General features: G+C 25.5%; 1 protein-coding gene across 1 annotated transcript in view; it reads right to left on the bottom strand.

Moving 5' to 3' along the window:
* Positions 1-15896, bottom strand: part of ss (spineless) — a 134477-nt gene extending 118581 nt beyond the window's left edge. Inside the window, exon 1 of the mRNA XM_065498719.1 lies at positions 15504-15896. Coding sequence (XP_065354791.1) covers positions 15504-15559 — 56 coding nt within the window. The 5' untranslated portion in view covers positions 15560-15896. The remainder of the gene's footprint in view (positions 1-15503) is intronic.
* Positions 15897-17947: the final 2051 nt, after the last annotated feature.

Here is a 17947-nt window from a genome sequence, read left to right as displayed (position 1 = left end):
ATTTTTTATAGTTAAACTCATCCATATTTAGAGTTTAAACTAAGTTTATAATTTCTCCAATATTATGATGCCAAATTACTATGGATTTGAATTATTTTCTTGAAATTTCTGTTGTATCTCCTTAATTATCAAGTTGTATTTCTCTAAAAATAAACCATCTGGCATCAGTGCTGCATTTTTGTTTACGAATATCACTTGTCATTTTCATTTTCTATGCAAAACAAACACACTCTATGTTACACAAATGTAGGCAGGAGAGGGATTTATGTACAATATGTTTAGGTGTGTGTGTGGTTATGCAAAATAATCCAAAGGGCATTTAAAGTAAAAGTCGATTTTGTGTTAAAAATAAAACATAGACGGGGTCTGTTCTCTTCAACACAATGTGACGACTTATTACTGCGACTTGAGTTATTAGACACACCCACCCACACCTTTTAACTAATCGGGAGGACTGCAAAAATGGAAATAGAAAAAAAAACAAAGCAAAGGAAAGCAAAACAACAAGAAAACAGAAAATAACAGTAATAGTAACAAAAATTCCATTGTTGTTATTACTGCTATTGATGGTATGTGGTATTTTTTGTTGTTGTTGTAGTAGCTGAGGGGATTTAAGGCAGTGTTGTGTGTGTTTGTGTAAAAATGGTTTAAAAACGATAGCAAAATGTATAATTGTTCTTTCTACTCAAGCTGGCAGCGAGCGCCAGCCCCAACAGTCAGTGAGTGAGTCAATTTAATGTGTTTGGAATTGTGTGTGTTTGTAAGTAAAACCATTTTGTTGACAGAGCTTAGTAGAGCATTAAAATCTAATCTAACAAATCATTTTGGTTCAAATTTAGATGGCAAAGAAATTAGAATTAGTAACAGATTTGTTAAAACTAAAGCAGATTAAGTTTTAAAATCAGAATATGGGTTTAAAAAGGAAATGTTAAAAGTTATTTAAGGTAAAGAAAAGGCTGGATGGAGCAAATGTTAAATGAAATCAGAGAATATATGAAAAGTTTAAAAATGATTTGAGGTCAGGTAAAATGTAATTAAACTTGAAGAGAAATTAAAAAAAATTTAAAACTATTCTGCATAAGTATTTTGTTTTGAATAAACAAAGAAAAATCTATATTTTATTTAAGAAAAATGTAAATGTAAACAATTGTGCAAACTGTAAACTCACCAGTTTTTAACTAAGTTTAGTTTTATAATCAAAAATTAGCTAAATTTTCTTTAAAATTTTTATTCTTGGGTGAACTTTTCTTTAGTTTAACTCACTTATACTTATAGTTTAAACTAGGTTTAGTTTTGAACTCAAAGTTTACCCAAAATTTGTTTAAGGTTTTATATACATTTTTAATTTGTTTTGCTTTAGTTAACTTTTCTAAAGTTAAACTCTCAAATTATAAAAAGTTTAAACTTCGTTTAATTTTAGAATCAAAGATTAGCTAAATTTTCTTTACAATTTTTAAAATATATGTAATTTGTTTTTCTTGGGTGAACTTTTCTTTAGTTTAACTCACTTATACTTATAGTTTAAACTAGGTTTAGTTTTGAAATCAAAGTTTACCCAAAATTTGTTTAAGGTTTTATATACATTTTTAATTTGTTTTGCTTTAGTTAACTTTTTTAAAGTTAAACTCTTAAACAAAAATAAGTTTAAACCTCGTTTAATTTTAGAATCAAAGATTAGCTAAATTTTCTTTAAAATTTTGAAAATTTATTTAATTTGTTTTTCTTGGATGAACTTTTCTTTAGTTTAACTGACTTATACTAATAGTTTAAACTAGGTTTAGTTTTGAACTCAAAGTTTACCTAAAATTTGTTTAAGGTTTTATATAAATTTTTAATTTGTTTTGATTTAGTCAAATTTTTTAAAGTTAAACTCACAAACAAAAATAAGTTTAAACCTCGTTTAATTTTAGAATCAAAGATTAGCTAAATTTTCTTTAAAATTTTGAAAATTTATTTAATTTGTTTTTCTTGGATGAACTTTTCTTTAGTTTAACTCACTTATACTTATAGTTTAAACTAGGTTTAGTTTTGAACTCAAAGTTTACCCAAAATTTGTTTAAGGTTTTATATACATTTTTAATTTGTTTTGCTTTAGTTAACTTTTCTAAAGTTAAACTCTCAAATTATAAAAAGTTTAAACTTCGTTTAATTTTAGAATCAAAGATTAGCTAAATTTTCTTTACAATTTTTAAAATATATGTAATTTGTTTTTCTTGGGTGAACTTTTCTTTAGTTTAACTCACTTATACTTATAGTTTAAACTAGGTTTAGTTTTGAAATCAAAGTTTACCCAAAATTTGTTTAAGGTTTTATATACATTTTTAATTTGTTTTGCTTTAGTTAACTTTTTTAAAGTTAAACTCTCAAACAAAAATAAGTTTAAACCTCGTTTAATTTTAGAATCAAAGATTAGCTAAATTTTCTTTAAAATTTTGAAAATTTATTTAATTTGTTTTTCTTGGATGAACTTTTCTTTAGTTTAACTGACTTATACTAATAGTTTAAACTAGGTTTAGTTTTGAACTCAAAGTTTACCTAAAATTTGTTTAAGGTTTTATATAAATTTTTAATTTGTTTTGATTTAGTCAAATTTTTTAAAGTTAAACTCACAAACAAAAATAAGTTTAAACCTCGTTTAATTTTAGAATCAAAGATTAGCTAAATTTTCTTTAAAATTTTGAAAATTTATTTAATTTGTTTTTCTTGGATGAACTTTTCTTTAGTTTAACTCACTTATACTTATAGTTTAAATTAGGTTTAGTTTTGAAATCAAAGTTTACCCAAAATTTGTTTAAGGTTTTATATACATTTTTAATTTGTTTTGCTTTAGTTAACTTTTCTAAAGTTAAACTCTCAAATTATAAAAAGTTTAAACTTCGTTTAATTTTAGAATCAAAGATTAGCTAAATTTTCTTTACAATTTTTAAAATATATGTAATTTGTTTTTCTTGGGTGAACTTTTCTTTAGTTTAACTCACTTATACTTATAGTTTAAACTAGGTTTAGTTTTGAACTCAAAGTTTACCCAAAATTTGTTTAAGGTTTTATATAAATTTTTAATTTGTTTTGCTTTAGTTAACTTTTTTAAAGTTAAACTCTCAAACAAAAATAAGTTTAAACCTCGTTTAAGTTTAGAATCAAAGATTAGCTAAATTTTCTTTAATATTTTGAAAATTTATTTAATTTATTTTTCTTTGATGAACTTTGCTTTAGTTAAACTCAAGTATGCTAATAGTTTAAACTCGGTTTAGTTTTGAAATCAAAGTTTACCCAAAATTTGTTTAAGATTTTAAATACATTTTTAATTTGTTTAGCTTTAGTTAACTTTTCTAAAGTTAAACTCTCAAATAAAAATTTGTTTAAACTTCGTTTAATTTTAGAATCAAAGATTAACAAAAATTTTTTTACGACTTTTAAAATTTGTTTTATTTGTTTATGTTTGGATAACTTTTTTACCGTTAAACTTGTTAATACTAATAGTTTAAACTAGGTTTTACAGCTTAGTAATGAAAAATTGGAACGATTTTCCTTATAATTATTCATCAATTTTTTTATTTATCTTTACAGATATATTGCTGCTCTGTTTTTAAAGGTAAATATGCATAAATTTATTTATTATTAATTAAAATTGTATTAAGGAGTGAGATCGAAAAATTCTTAACACACGTTTTTCATTACATTTTTTAACCCAAGTATTATTTGAATTTTTTTTTGATCAAGTTACCTTTGAAAAACATGTCAGTTATTATGTGTAATGTCAATTATATTAATTTTTTTGTTAATCTGATTAAAATGAGTGACCAGAAAAAAGTGCGTACTGAAATTATTAAATATTTTCAACAAAACCCAACTTGGTCTTACAAAAAGTTGGCCAAGCATACAAAGGTCTGCCGTCAAACTGTTTCCAATGTTATTAAACAGTACCGGGAGAACTTGTCAGTTGATAGAAAACCTGGTTCAGGTAGAAGGAATGGTCCACATGATGTTTCTAAAGCCAAAAAAATAGAACGCATTTTCAAAAGAGCTCCCAACACATCCGGTAGGAAAGCAGCCCGGTTAGCTCAGTGCTCGGACTATTTGGTACGAAAAGTTAAAGCTAATGCAGGTTTAAAAACATACAAGGCTCAAAAAGTTCCTGACAGGAACGCTACTAAAAATTTAGAGGCCAAAAACAGAGCACGGAAATTGAAGTCAAGTTTTATAAAAAAATATTCTTGCTGCATAATGGATGACGAAACGTATGTTCTGGCAGATTTTTCGCAACTTCCAGGTCAAAAATTTTATGTTGCTGATGCTCGAGGGAATGTTGAAGAAAAGTTTAGGACCCAAAAGCAGACAAAATTTCCCAGAAAGTTCTTGGTATGGCAAGCAATATGCAGTTGCGGCAAAAGAAGCCACTCATTTGTTACAACGGGCTCTATAAATACCGAAATTTACATCAAGGAATGTTTACAAAAAAGGCTGCTTCCATTCATAAGACTTCATAATGTGTCCACTTATTTTTGGCCTGACTTGGCATCCTGTCACTATGGCAAACAAGCCCTTGAGTGGTACAAGAACAATAATGTGGTATTTGTACCAAGAGAGGCAAATCCTCCAAACTGCCCGGAGCTAAGGCCAGTGGAGAGATATTGGGCTCTTGTTAAAAGAGAATTGAAGAGTACAAAAAAGGTGTCCAAAAGTGTGGTAGATTTTAAACGGAGATGGACTACATGTTCGAGCAAAGTGACAGAAAGCACTATAAAAACGTTAATGGAAGGGTTTCCGAAAAAGGTTCAAAATTTCATCACTAGTGATTAAAACTATAAAAATAATTTTTTTTGTAAATTGTAATAATAATTTCAATCAAATAAAAAAAAAATTAAAGCTGTAAGTTTAGTGGTTTCTTTTTTATAAACATATATGTATGTTAAGAATTTTTCGATCTCACTCCTTAATAGAAAACCTATTAACAAAAAGGCAGATGTTAATATTTCATTAAAAGCTTCATTATATTAATGTATAAGCTATTCAAATACCATTTTATATTCTTAAAAACATCAATAAGGCTTTTTCATTGTTTTGTATTCTAGCATTGACACTTTTATTTAAAAAAAAAATAAACCCTTAACATAACAAAAATTCACAAAGTATAAAAATTGTTACAAGACTCATATAATTACAGGTGTTCATTACTTTAAAAATGAATAAACTATAAGCGGCTTTTCACAAAACATCAGGCGGACAATTGAAAGCGTTTTTAATGATACAGGACGGGGGGTTCAATTTAAATTGTCACTCGACCATAGAGAACATAAAACACTAGACAGCTCCTGTTTTTTAAACTTCTTCACATTCTTTTTAATTTTTTTCTCATTTTTTTTTGTAGGAAAGTAATGAAAATGTTTAAATTATATTTTTTCATTATTAAAAGCTTAAACATTATAAAAGATAAGAACTACTTGGTATAGTATAGAATGTATAAAGTGCACATACCACAACAAAACATCATCATAAATAGTTTTCTGTGGCAAAAATGTGTTTAGTTTTGTTTTTTTGTGGCAAATACGGAGTAATTAAGCCACGCTTGTCATTATGTGTCGTATTTTATTGTGCAATTTACATGTAGGAAAATACAAGCGCTATTTAACACACACAAAGCTGAGGGAAATTTAAAACAGTGTAATCTTTGAAAAATTAAAGCAGTTTTTATATTATTTACATAGTGTAAACAATGTAAACTAATTTTTTTTGAGATGTAAACAATTAAAAATCTAGAAAATTTTCGAAAACTTTTTTTTAATTTTGGATTTTTATAATTTTTTTACATTGTTGACATGGTGTAAACAATGTAAAATCAATTTCGATGAATATATTTTAAATTTCCAGTATGAAATTATTAAAGAAATCCAGTTTTATTAAATTTTTTGCAATTGTTTACATTTTTGACATAATGTAAACAATGGTGTAATTCTAAATAAGCTTTATTAATTGCAAGATTTTTATTAGAAAATCAATGTTATTACAACACTTGTCCATTTTCTACATATTTTATCCAGGAAATCAAAAAATTTTTTTCTTTAAATTTTTATTTTTTACAAAATTTTTTTTAAAATATGTAAAATAAATTTTTGTTTGAATACTTATGACTTTCAGTATAAACTTTGTTAAAATTTTAGGTTTTATCAATTGTTTACATTGTTGACATAATGTAAACAATAGTCTAAAGAGCAAAATCTGTAATATTATTTTAAAAATTTTAACTGAAATTATATATTTAATTTTTTGTTTACTTTTAACCGTATTTTACCCAATGTAAAATATTTTTTTATTAAAAAAAATTTAATTTTTTTTTTTTTTGGAAAATTTAAAATTTGTTTACATTGTTGACATAGTGTAATTAAAGTAAAATAACTTTTCTTTACATAATTTAAGATTTCCAAAATAAACTTTAGTAAAAATACCAGTTTTTACAATTCTTTACATTGTTGACATGGTGTAAACAATTGTGTAATTCTTAACCTTTAATGAAAATTTCACATTTTCAGCATAATTTATGAACTTTGAACAAATTCCGATTTTTTTACATATTTTACATCATGTAAACAATGGAAATTATTCACTCTTATATTATATTTTCAGTATAAAATTTATGAAAGCTTAAGGTTTTAACCCATTTTTTGCATTGTTGACATGATGTAAATAATGTAAAATAAGTTTTAATTAGTAATTTGAAGATTTCCGGTATTAAGTGTATTAAAAATAGCAGTTTCTATGTTTCTTTCCAATTATTTACATTGTTGACATGATGTAAACAATTATGTAAAACCTTCCATTTATTAAAAATTTTCATATTTTTGCATAATTTATTAACTTTGAACACTTGTCGATTTTTTAACATATTTTACATCATGTAAATAATGTAAAATATTTTTTTCTTTTGTACATTTTATATTTTCTATAAAAAATTTATGAAAAATTAAGGTTTTCGCCAATTTTTTACATTGTTGACATGGTGTAAACAAGGTAAATCATGTTTTCATTAGTAATAATAATTTGAAGATTTCCTGTATTAAGTGTATTAAAAATTGCAGTTTCTATGTTTCTTTCCAATTATTTACATTGTTGACATGGTGTAAACAATTGTGTAAATCTTAACCTTTAATGAAAATTTCACATTTTCAGCATAATTTATAAACCTTGAACACTTGCCGATTTTTTAATATATTTTACACCAAGTAAACAATGTAAATTTTTGAATCTTGAGTAAATTTTAAATTTCGGAAAATTTTATTCTCTTTATTTTTTTTTTAATAAATTTACACAATTGTCTTTTGTTCTTTTATACTGCTGCCTTTCAAATATCATCCATCAATTGTTTTTTTTTTTTTTTTTGTTTGTTATTGAATTAATTACACTTGACCAAAAAGAAGGGTAGATGCTTAAATTTGTTTCTCGCTCTTGCTATTTTCTTGCCTTCATTTGGTGTAATATAAACGTGAAATATAATGTTGCTTTATTTTTATGGTTGCTGTCATTTTCCTTACAGCAATTAGACTGGACGTAGACTCACCAAAAAAAATAATAATAAAGTTTTTCTTCTTTTTCCTGCACTTTTTTTAAATTTACCCTTTTTTCCAGGCAGCTTTCATTTACAAAAGGTGTTGTAAAATGTTGTTTTTGTTGCTGTATTAAATTTTATGTTTTTATTGCTTTAGTTTTTTGTTCTTTCCATACGCCACACTCTCCTGTCAATGTTAAAGTGCAATGCTCAAAGAAAGGGAATTATTATCAGGTATTAGTGCATGAGCTCCCCCCTTTTTGGTTTGAAATGTTGATGTAAAAAAACTGCAACAACAAAGAAAATTGCAACAAATTATATTAAAGATCACCTTTTTTTGTGCTGGGTGTTCATATATAGCAGCCAAGATCATTGTTGAGTGATAAGCTTCGATGGTTGGCTCTCTGTGTTTTATTTTTTTTTTTTATAAATTTACACTAACAACAACAATGTGGTCATTACATTTATGTCTGAATTTTTATATGTTTGATGTATAGTTTGTTGCTGCTGATGACGATGATTTCAATATAAAATTTAATTTAGTGTCTTTTTTTTTTTTGCTTTTGTTGTTGTTTAAAGTGTTGGTTTTTAATAATGGTATTTTTTATATAGTTATTTTTTTTTTGTTTAGTTTTTATGCAAAAAAAAAATTCAAACCGATTCAGTGAGCATTAAATTTGTAATTTTAACTTCTGTATTTTTTCCTAGGCTTTTTTTTAAAACAATTTGGAGTTTTTCTCATCAATTGTTTTTCACTTTTAGCTAATAAACATTATAATTAATAAAAATTTTCATTAAATACTTTTTATATAGTAATATCAAGCATATTTTATATGAATTTGATAAAACTTTTACATTTCCAGTTTTACATTAATGTAAAATTCGGTCTTAAACCAATTATTTACATTGTTGACATAGTGTAAACAATGTAAATTAACTTTTCATTTGTAAGGTAATTATTTCAATTATGTATTTTGATAAAATTTGGAGGTTTTACAATTTTTTTTATTTTTTTACATTGTTTACACAATGTAAATAATTGTGTAAATCTTAGCCTTTAATAAAAGTTTGCGTAGTTTAGCACAATTTATAAACTTTAAACACTTGCCGATTTTTTTACATATTTTACATCGTGTAAACAAAGTAAAATATCCCTGTTTTGGGGCATTTTACATTCAGTTTTATATAAACTTAAGGTTTTAACATATTATTTACATTGTTGACATTGGAGTAAACCATGTAAATTTATTTTTCGCTAAAAATACACAAATTTTCAATACAAACTTTGTTCAAATTTGGAAGTTTTACAACATTTTTCTAATTCTTTACATTGTTGACATAGTGTAAACAATTAAGTAAATCCATAATTTTCTTTAATATGTTCACATTTTTATTTTAATTTATAAACTTTAAACATTTGCCGATTTTTTTACATAATTTACACGCAGTAAACAATGTAAAGTAACCTTTATTTGGTGCATTTTACATTTCAATTATACAATTTATGAAAATTTTAAGTTTTTACCAATAGTTTACATTGTTGACATTGTGTAAACAATGTAAATTAAGTTTTTATTAATAATTTGAAGATTTCTGGTATAAACTTTATAAAAACTTGAAGGTTTTTCAAATTGTTCCATTAATTTACATTGTTTACACAATGTAAACAATTATGTAAATCTTAGACTTTATTAAAAATGTTAACATTTTTAGCTTAATTTATAAACTTTAAACACTTGCCAATATTTTTACATATTTTACACCGTGTAAACAATGTAAAGTTATCTTTATTTGGTGCATTTTACATTTCCATTATACAATTAAATTTAAAGTTTTTACCTATAGTTTACATTGTTGACATGGTGTAAACAATGTAAATTAAGTTTTTATTATTAATTTCAAGATTTACGGTATAAAGTTTATTAAAACTTGGAGGCTTTTCAATATTTTCCAATTCTTTACATTGTTTACACAATGTAAACAATTATATAAATCCTAAACTTTATAAAAAAATTTCACATTTTTAGCTGAATTTATAAACTTTAAACACTTGCAGATTTTTGTACATATTTAACACCGTGTAAACAATGTAAAATATATTTTCTTTAGCGTATTTTACAATTTCTATATAAAATAAAATAAGGTTTTAAGCAATTACTTACATTATTGACATGATGTAAACCATGTAAATTAAGGTTTTATCAGTTGTCTGATGAATTAATAATTAAATGTATTACAAATTATAGTTTCTGTGTTACCTTCCAATTATTTACATTGTTGACATAGTGTAAACAATTATGTAAATCTTTAATTTTAACTCAAATTTGCACATTTTTAACTTAATTTATAAACTTGAACACTTGTTGGGTTTTTTACATATTTTACACCATGTAAACAATGTAAAAATTATACTTTCTTTAAAAAATTTTATATTTTTATTAAAAAAAAAATTATTGAAAATTTTAGTTTTTATGAATTTCTCTAAATTTACCAGGTAAACAATGAAAACTTTATTAAATTTTTATAATTCTAAGAGAAATTAAGTATCTTTTTCTATTTTTTACATATTTGACATGGTTTAAGACCTAACAAAATTACTTTGGTATTAAAAAACTTGTTATAGATTGGAGTGTCATAGAACCGTTGTTATTTCAAATCTATTTAACTTTTAAACCTTTTGATTTCTTTGTGATTAATAGAACACTGTTAACTTTATGCTGGCCTTATAGAAATAACATTTTATTACCTTTTATTTGTCATTATTATAATACAAGTACAAATTTCCTTTATCTAATAAATGTCAAAATAATATTTTTAACATCATTAGTCAAAGATGAGATTTAACATCATCATATAACAACATGAATGAAATATACCAAAAATTACGCAGGAAATTTTTGTATAAATGTTTTATTAACTACCAACATTATGCTGGTTATAAATGATTAACAATTATCACTGAAACTGAGTAGCCCAGGAGAAAAGAAATGGAAGAAAGTTGCTTAACAATGTAAGCCACTAGAAAACCCCAGGGGTTCACAATAACACAGCAAGAAAATTAAGCAAAACAACAAAAGGATCATTTGTTGCAATCATGTAAAACATCCTTTTAAAAGATTTTTCTAGTTGTAATAAAGCAATCAAAGTCCTGGGATATCAAAGAGAATAGATGCCAAAGTTTTTTTAAGCTTAAGCTGCACACCAGGTTTAATAATAAATAAAATTTAAAAATTTGTTTGGTTTGAAAAAAAACGGAAGTTACAACGTTTTACTAATAAAAATATTGTAAAAATATTCGCATTTAATTAAACCCCCACTCATTTTATAGCTTTTATATTGAAATGGAATAAATGTTTACATTATTTATTTATTAGCTGAATTTAAACTAGATTTTTTTAGAAAACGTTTTTAAATTAATATTGTTTTTTTAATGAAATTAAGTTATAAAGCAAATAAATAAAACAACCTATCAGTTGCAAATTTATGCAAGCCATAACAGAAATGCAGAATAGGGCGGATAGAAAGCTATAAATGTTTATAAGTACAGAACTTCTAAACCACATAATTGATCTCTAACAAATTTCGAACATAAATAAAGCAACAGGAAAGCTTTCCATGTAAAGCTTAAAAGATATAATAAACTTTTGCTTAAAGCTTGCTACAGTGCGCCAAAGTTGAGTAACTTTTATATGAAAAAAATTTCACAGTTTGGGCAGATTTATAGTAAGTTGTGACTTTTGCCTTGATTTGTTTAACATGTGGTAGTGAAATGTTGGACTTATTGTATATCAGTGGATAGGAAATTATAACTAGTTTTAAGAAATGTATACAAAAAAAAGTACTAAAGTTATCTTTTGTTGAAGACTTTTGTAATAAAAACGATAAATTGTGAAAATTTTATTTCTATAATTTTAACACTTAAACTTAATTTAACCTAGGGAATTGAAAGAATAGACTTTTTGTATATCATTGGATAGGAAATTATGGCTATTTTTTAGAAATATCTAAGTTTTTTAAACAATTGAATCTTTAAAGAAGACCTTATCTAAAAATGAGACCATTTGTTAAATCTAGGATAAAACAAGTAAGAAAGTATGGTCGGTAAAGCCCGACCACATAATACCCTACACTAAGTAAAAGAATAATTTATATTTTTGAGTGATTTTCGGAAGTGAAATTAGGTCGTGTGATTTGTGTCTGTATGAAAGTTTACTATGTTGAATTTTGTGAGTATACCAACATTTTTAAGCGATTTATTCACGTTAAAGTGATTTTCGGAAGCGGGTCTATATGGGAGCTATGACTAATTATGGACCGATCGTAACAAAATTTGGTGACATGAATTTTGTGTATATAGAACTTATTTGGAGCGCAATTTGTGGAGATACATTTATAAATTAAACATTTATGACTGATAAAGTCCAATTTTTGCATAGAAAATCTATTTTAGAAGTGAGTAAGAAATATCTAAAATTATAGCAAGTTGTTTTTTAGCTTCCATTTATTACACATTTGAAAATGAGCAGTTAGACTTATTATATATCATTGGATAGGAAATTGTGTCTAATTTTCAAAAATGTAAAAATATTTCACAAATGTTAATATTCGTTAAAGATTTTTGTTATAAAAACAAAAAATAATGAAATTATAATTCTATGATTATTTTACTTAAACTTTATTGCAAATATGTTTGCATCAATAGTAGAGATTGAAATGATTTTTATATATTTTATTGATTAAGATGTGAGGATTCCAGATATACTAACTTTAGTTAAAATAACGAAATTTTTCAAAATATTTTTTTGAAAATTAATATTAAATACATGTCCTTAAAAATATGATTTTCTCATTTATAAAAAGATTATCGTAATATTGTTATAAATACAGTAGCTCTACTTTTTTTCGAGCGAAAAATTTTAATTATTTTTAGCTCCAAAAAAATCAACTTTTTCTACGTGATGATACAGATTTGAAATGTTAAACTTTGGTGTGGTAAAAATATGACTTCCTCCTCCAAATTGTCTCGCGTATTCAAAATTGTATGTAGATTTCAGTATTTATTGACCAAATTGTTATAAACATGTTATTCTATAATCTTCTGTAAAAAAAATTATTAAGAAATTAACAATTGAATTGGAATAAGCTAAAGAAATGTTGCATATATGATCAATATTTCAACTTTTGTTGAAAAATATTTGATATTCTAACAATGCTAAATGTAGGGTGTTTGATTAAATTCCAACAAAATTACATAGATCGGAAACTCTCCTATCAAAGACCTAACTCAGTTGTAAAAACCTAAGTGGTGAGAATGTAATAGTATAATAAACTATGTGAAAACAAAAACAATACTCAAAGGTGTGATTATTTTGTGTAATTTTTTGGTTTAAGTTTTTTTATAGTTTCCGCTCTATGTGTATTTCTCTATGGTTTTAACTAAATAAATATTTTTATATAGAGAATTCTTATATTTTCACAATCTCCAGCACCTAAGGAAGGTTTTGATAATGAAATATTTTTTCGAACTTAAGTTCGAATTTTCGAACATTAAGAAAAATGCTATAAAACGGCTGAAAATATATTAAATGTTTATGTTTTTACAATCTCCAACTCCCAAAGAATTTTTTGGTAAGAAAAAAAATTTTCGAATTTAAAATTGTATTTTCGAACATTAAAGAAATTTTAAAAAATTACAGAAAATATAGAAAATTATTATTATTTACAATTTTTAACGGCCAAAGTATTTTCTGGCCAAAAAAATATATTCGAACTTAAGTTGAAATTTCGAAAATCTTGTAAAAAAAGCTACAAATATACAAAATTTTTGTTTTTTTTAGAATCTCCAGGAGCAACCTTTTTTTGTGGTTCGAAAATATTTTCGAATCTAAAAAATTATTTTTCGAACATTAAAAAATTCTAGAAAAAATCACAAATATAAAAAAATTTAATTTTTTTAGAATCTCTATCAGCAAACAATTTTTTGGTGGTTCGAAAATATTTTCGAAATTATAATCGAATTTTCGAACATTAAAAAACTTGTAGATATATAAAATTTTTATTTTTTTTAGAATCTCTAGGAGCAAACAATTTTATGGTAATTCGGAAAATATTTTCGAACTTAAGTTCGAATTTTCGAACATTAAAAAAATTCCAGAAAAACCCACAAATATAGAAAATTTTTATTTTTTTTAGAATCTCTAGCAGCAAACAATTGTTTGGTAGTTCGAAAATATTTTCGAAATTAAGCTGGAATTTTCGAACATTAAAAAAAGCTAGCAAAAGCTTCAAATATAAAAAAAAATATTTTTTTTAGAATCTCTAGCAGCAAACAATTTTTTGGTAGTTCGAAAAAATTTTCGAACATTAAAAAAATGCTAGAAAAATCCACAAATATACAAAATTTTTATTTTTTTAAGAATCTCTAGGAGCAAACAATTTTTTGGTAGTTCGAAAATATTTTCGAACTTATAATCGATCTTTCGAACATTAAAAAACTTGTAGATAATGTCAGAAATATAAAAAAAATAATATTTTTTGCAGCAGGAAAATATTTTCGAAATTAATTTTAAATTTTTGAACATTAAAAGCCAGAAATATACAAAATTGGTATTTTATTTAGAATCTGTAGGAGCAAACAAATTTTTTGGTAGTTCGAAAATATTTTCGAAATTAAAATCGAATTTTCGAACATTAAAAAACTTGTAAATAAAGCCAGAAATATACAAAATTTGTATTTTATTTAAAATCTGTAGGTGCAAAAAATTTTTTCTGGGTTCGAAAATATTTTCGAAATTAAGTTCGAATTTTTGAACATTAAGAGAAATACAACACGCTCGCTGAAATTTTCTGGTTCACAATCAAAGAATCAACGAAAATAATTTGACAGTCAAGCAAGTCGAGAATCCTATATTTTTCTCTCAAACAACTTATGAATGAATGAATCTGTCCATAATTAAAAGAAACCATGATAAAAAATAATCTACACTCTAGAGTAGAAGTTGTTTGACTCTGATGAGGAATAAAAAGAGCTAGCCGAATGGAGTACTCCATCATTGTAAACGTAGATTTAAGTCTTTCTCTACACAGAAAAAACTATTTCTTAAACCGTTTCAATTCAAATATTTGTCACATATTGAACTGGTTTCAATTATTTCATAATTAAATCAAGTATTCATTTGCTCAAAAACAAAATTTCTTGATATTTTCTATTGAATTTGATTATTTTGACAATTGAATATACAATTTTCGTTATTGGTTGAATTTCAAATACAAAAATTATTGAATAGATAACTTTCGTAATTGAAACACAAAAAATAACAAAAATGTGTTTTCAATTACGAAAATTATCTATTCAATAATTTTTGTATTTGAAATTGAACCAATAACGAAAATTGTATATTCGATTGACAAAATAATCAAATTCAATAGAAAATATCAAGAAATTTTGTTTTTGAGCAAATGAATACTTGATTTAATTATGAAATAATTGAAACCAGTTCAATATGGGATAAATGTTTGAATTGAAATATAATTTTTTCTGTGTAATAATAAAGCATGTTTGGTAGAAATCGGTTTAGAAATGTAGAAGTTATATGGACTGCAATGTATACAAAATTCTTCTAATAATATTAATTAAAGCTCTATTTTGAAAGCTTAACTCCTGTTCTATTGAAATAGCAAATTTGGTTCTGATCGCTTCAGAAGTTTAATAATTTGGAACGGTCTTAATGAGTGACATTTTCCTTTTAAAAACGCATGAAAATAAAATGCGCCCACATTCAATCTTAACTTTTATTTCAATTCATTATTTATTTAGTCCATTCATTCATAATTCAAAAATTTCTTATCAAATTTCCAAAGTGGTTGCCTGTTTTTTCTATTCTCTTTTTCAACCACAATAAAAACTAAATAAAAATCACCATCAATTGAATTCTAAAGAAAGAAATAAAAAACAAAAACTTACCTTTTGCCATTACGTCGCCTCCGTTTGGTGGCATACACTGTGCCCAGTTGGCTCATTGCTAAGGCGGAGTTCGTTATGGTCGCCGTTTTGAAGGATTCTGTTACTCTAACCAGCACAAAAAAAGCTCAAACTACAGCAGCAGCCACAGCAGTAACAGTAACAACAGCACAATCCCCAACTTGCAGCCCCAGCACTTTTCTTGTCTTTGTTTAAATGATTGTGTTGTTTGTTAAAGCTGGCTGCTTCTTTATTTTATTTTAATTTTTTATTTTAGGTTTTTTGTTTTTGTTTTTTTAAGGCGTGAGATTTTGTTTTTGTTGTTCACTGTTTTTATTTCGCTTAAAAGACTTTTGTTGGAAGTTTTGATTTTTACTTTTTATTTATTTTTTTATTTTAGTTAGTTGATGTTTTTTTTTTTTTGTTTGTTGTGTTGGTTGTTATCTTACAATTTATGTTATTTTTAACACGATTGTCATTAGTTAAGAGATTTTTTAATTAATTAAAACTTTTTTTCTTTAGATTTTTTTTTTTTTTTTGCAGAGGAATTAAAAGGAATTTTTATTTTTGGGCATTTGTTGTTTGATTATTTTATTTTATTGTATTATTTCTGTTTAATTATTGCACTTTTTTAAAGGGTTGTTTACTTTTTTTATTATTATTTATAAAGAAGATCTAGAAAATGAAGAGAATTTTTATAAAAATTAGTTTTTGAAATGAAATTTTTTTAGATTTTTTATAGAAATGAAGTTTAAAAACAAAATATATTCTAAAAAATAACTTAAATACACAATGGGACAGATAAAAATCGATATAACTTCTAAACTATAAAACTGATGTTTATTAAATTTGCTATATTAATAGAGTTGGTGTTAGGCTTTCTAAATATTATTTAAATAGATTTAAAATTTATATTCAATTAATGCTACAAGGAGCCCAAGGTAAAACCTCATAAATGGAAAGTTATTTCTTTGGCTGCCTTTTGTTTAATATGTTTAAATAAAGATATAGACTTGTTATATATCATTAAATAGGAAATTGTGTCTACTTTTCAGAAATTTGTAAATAATTTCAACAATAAAATTTGTATAAAAAAATTTTCCTTAAAATCTAGAAAATTTTAAAATCATTTGCAAAATAAATAGAACTTTTTAGGCGATCAATGTAAAATTTGAAATGTAAAAGCGGAATTAATCAAGTTTTCAAAATATTGTGTGAATGACTTAAAACTGCGTATCTTTTGAACGCAGTTTTTGTTTTTAATAAATTATATGTCATTTTGAAGAGTACGTATCTGTAATTTATTCTCACTTAGTTATTGAACATTATAATGGAAACAACAATTTTATTTTTGCTTCGAAAGCAACGAATGTTGTGCCAACAAAGCGTCATATGCGGGAAGTTTTGCTTTACATTTTTAATTTGAAAAAAGTTCGGCTGAAGCACACCAAAGCTTATGGTGAATGTGTTCCACCGGTTTCAAAGAGCAAGCGATGAAGTGGTGATCTTGACACAGAAGACAAATATCGCTCATGCCAGCCAAAAAAGTTTGAAGACTATGAATTGAAAGCATTACTCTATGATGATTGTTGTCAAACTCAACAAGACCAGTGCTAGGTCATTGGGAGCTACTCAAGCAGCAATTTCAAAACGTTTGCGAGCAGCAGGATTCATCTAAAAGCAGGGAAATTGGGTACCATACGAATTGAAACCGAGAGACTTTGAACGAACATTTTGCATGTCTGAAATGCTGCTTAAATGCTATAAAAGAAGATATTTTTTGCACCGAATAATTACTTGCGTAATGTAGCCATTACGACATTACGAAGAGATGGTACTTGAAGCCCGGCCAACCAGCCAAATCGACACCAAAGCCAAAAATCCATGACGCTAAGGTAACTATCTGTATTTGGTGGGACCAAAAGGGTCCTAAATATTATGAGCTGCTGAAATCTGACTAGACCTTCATAGGAAACCTGTACTGAACACAACTGATTCGTTTAAAGCGAGCATTGGCCGAAAAATGCCCAGAATATGCGGCCAGATATGAAATGGTTGGTTAGTTTTGCCTCACGCGCCTTGTAGTCCAGACCGCTCCCGTCCGACTACCGTTTGTTTGGAACGATGCAGAACGCTCTCTCTGGGATACCTTGGAACAGAGTATCCGATACTGGCATGAAGACTTTTTTTGGCTCGGAATCCATATGTTGCCAGACAGATGGGAAAAGGTCTTAGCTATGGCCAATACTTTGAATAAATTTATATTGTACAAATGTTTCAAAATAAAAGCTAAACATTTGAAAAAATCCATCATTTTTGAATGCAATAAAATTTATTAAACGAATTTTATAATTCCATATGAAGAATCTCTATGAACTTGTTTCTCGAGCAGAAATTACTACTTCTTCCAATATTCTAACTACAAATTTACGTCTCATGCTAACAAA

This window comes from Calliphora vicina, chromosome 1 (assembly GCF_958450345.1).
Source record: "Calliphora vicina chromosome 1, idCalVici1.1, whole genome shotgun sequence".
NCBI classification, from domain to species: domain Eukaryota; kingdom Metazoa; phylum Arthropoda; class Insecta; order Diptera; family Calliphoridae; genus Calliphora; species Calliphora vicina.
This window is presented reverse-complemented; position numbering and strand designations above follow the sequence as displayed.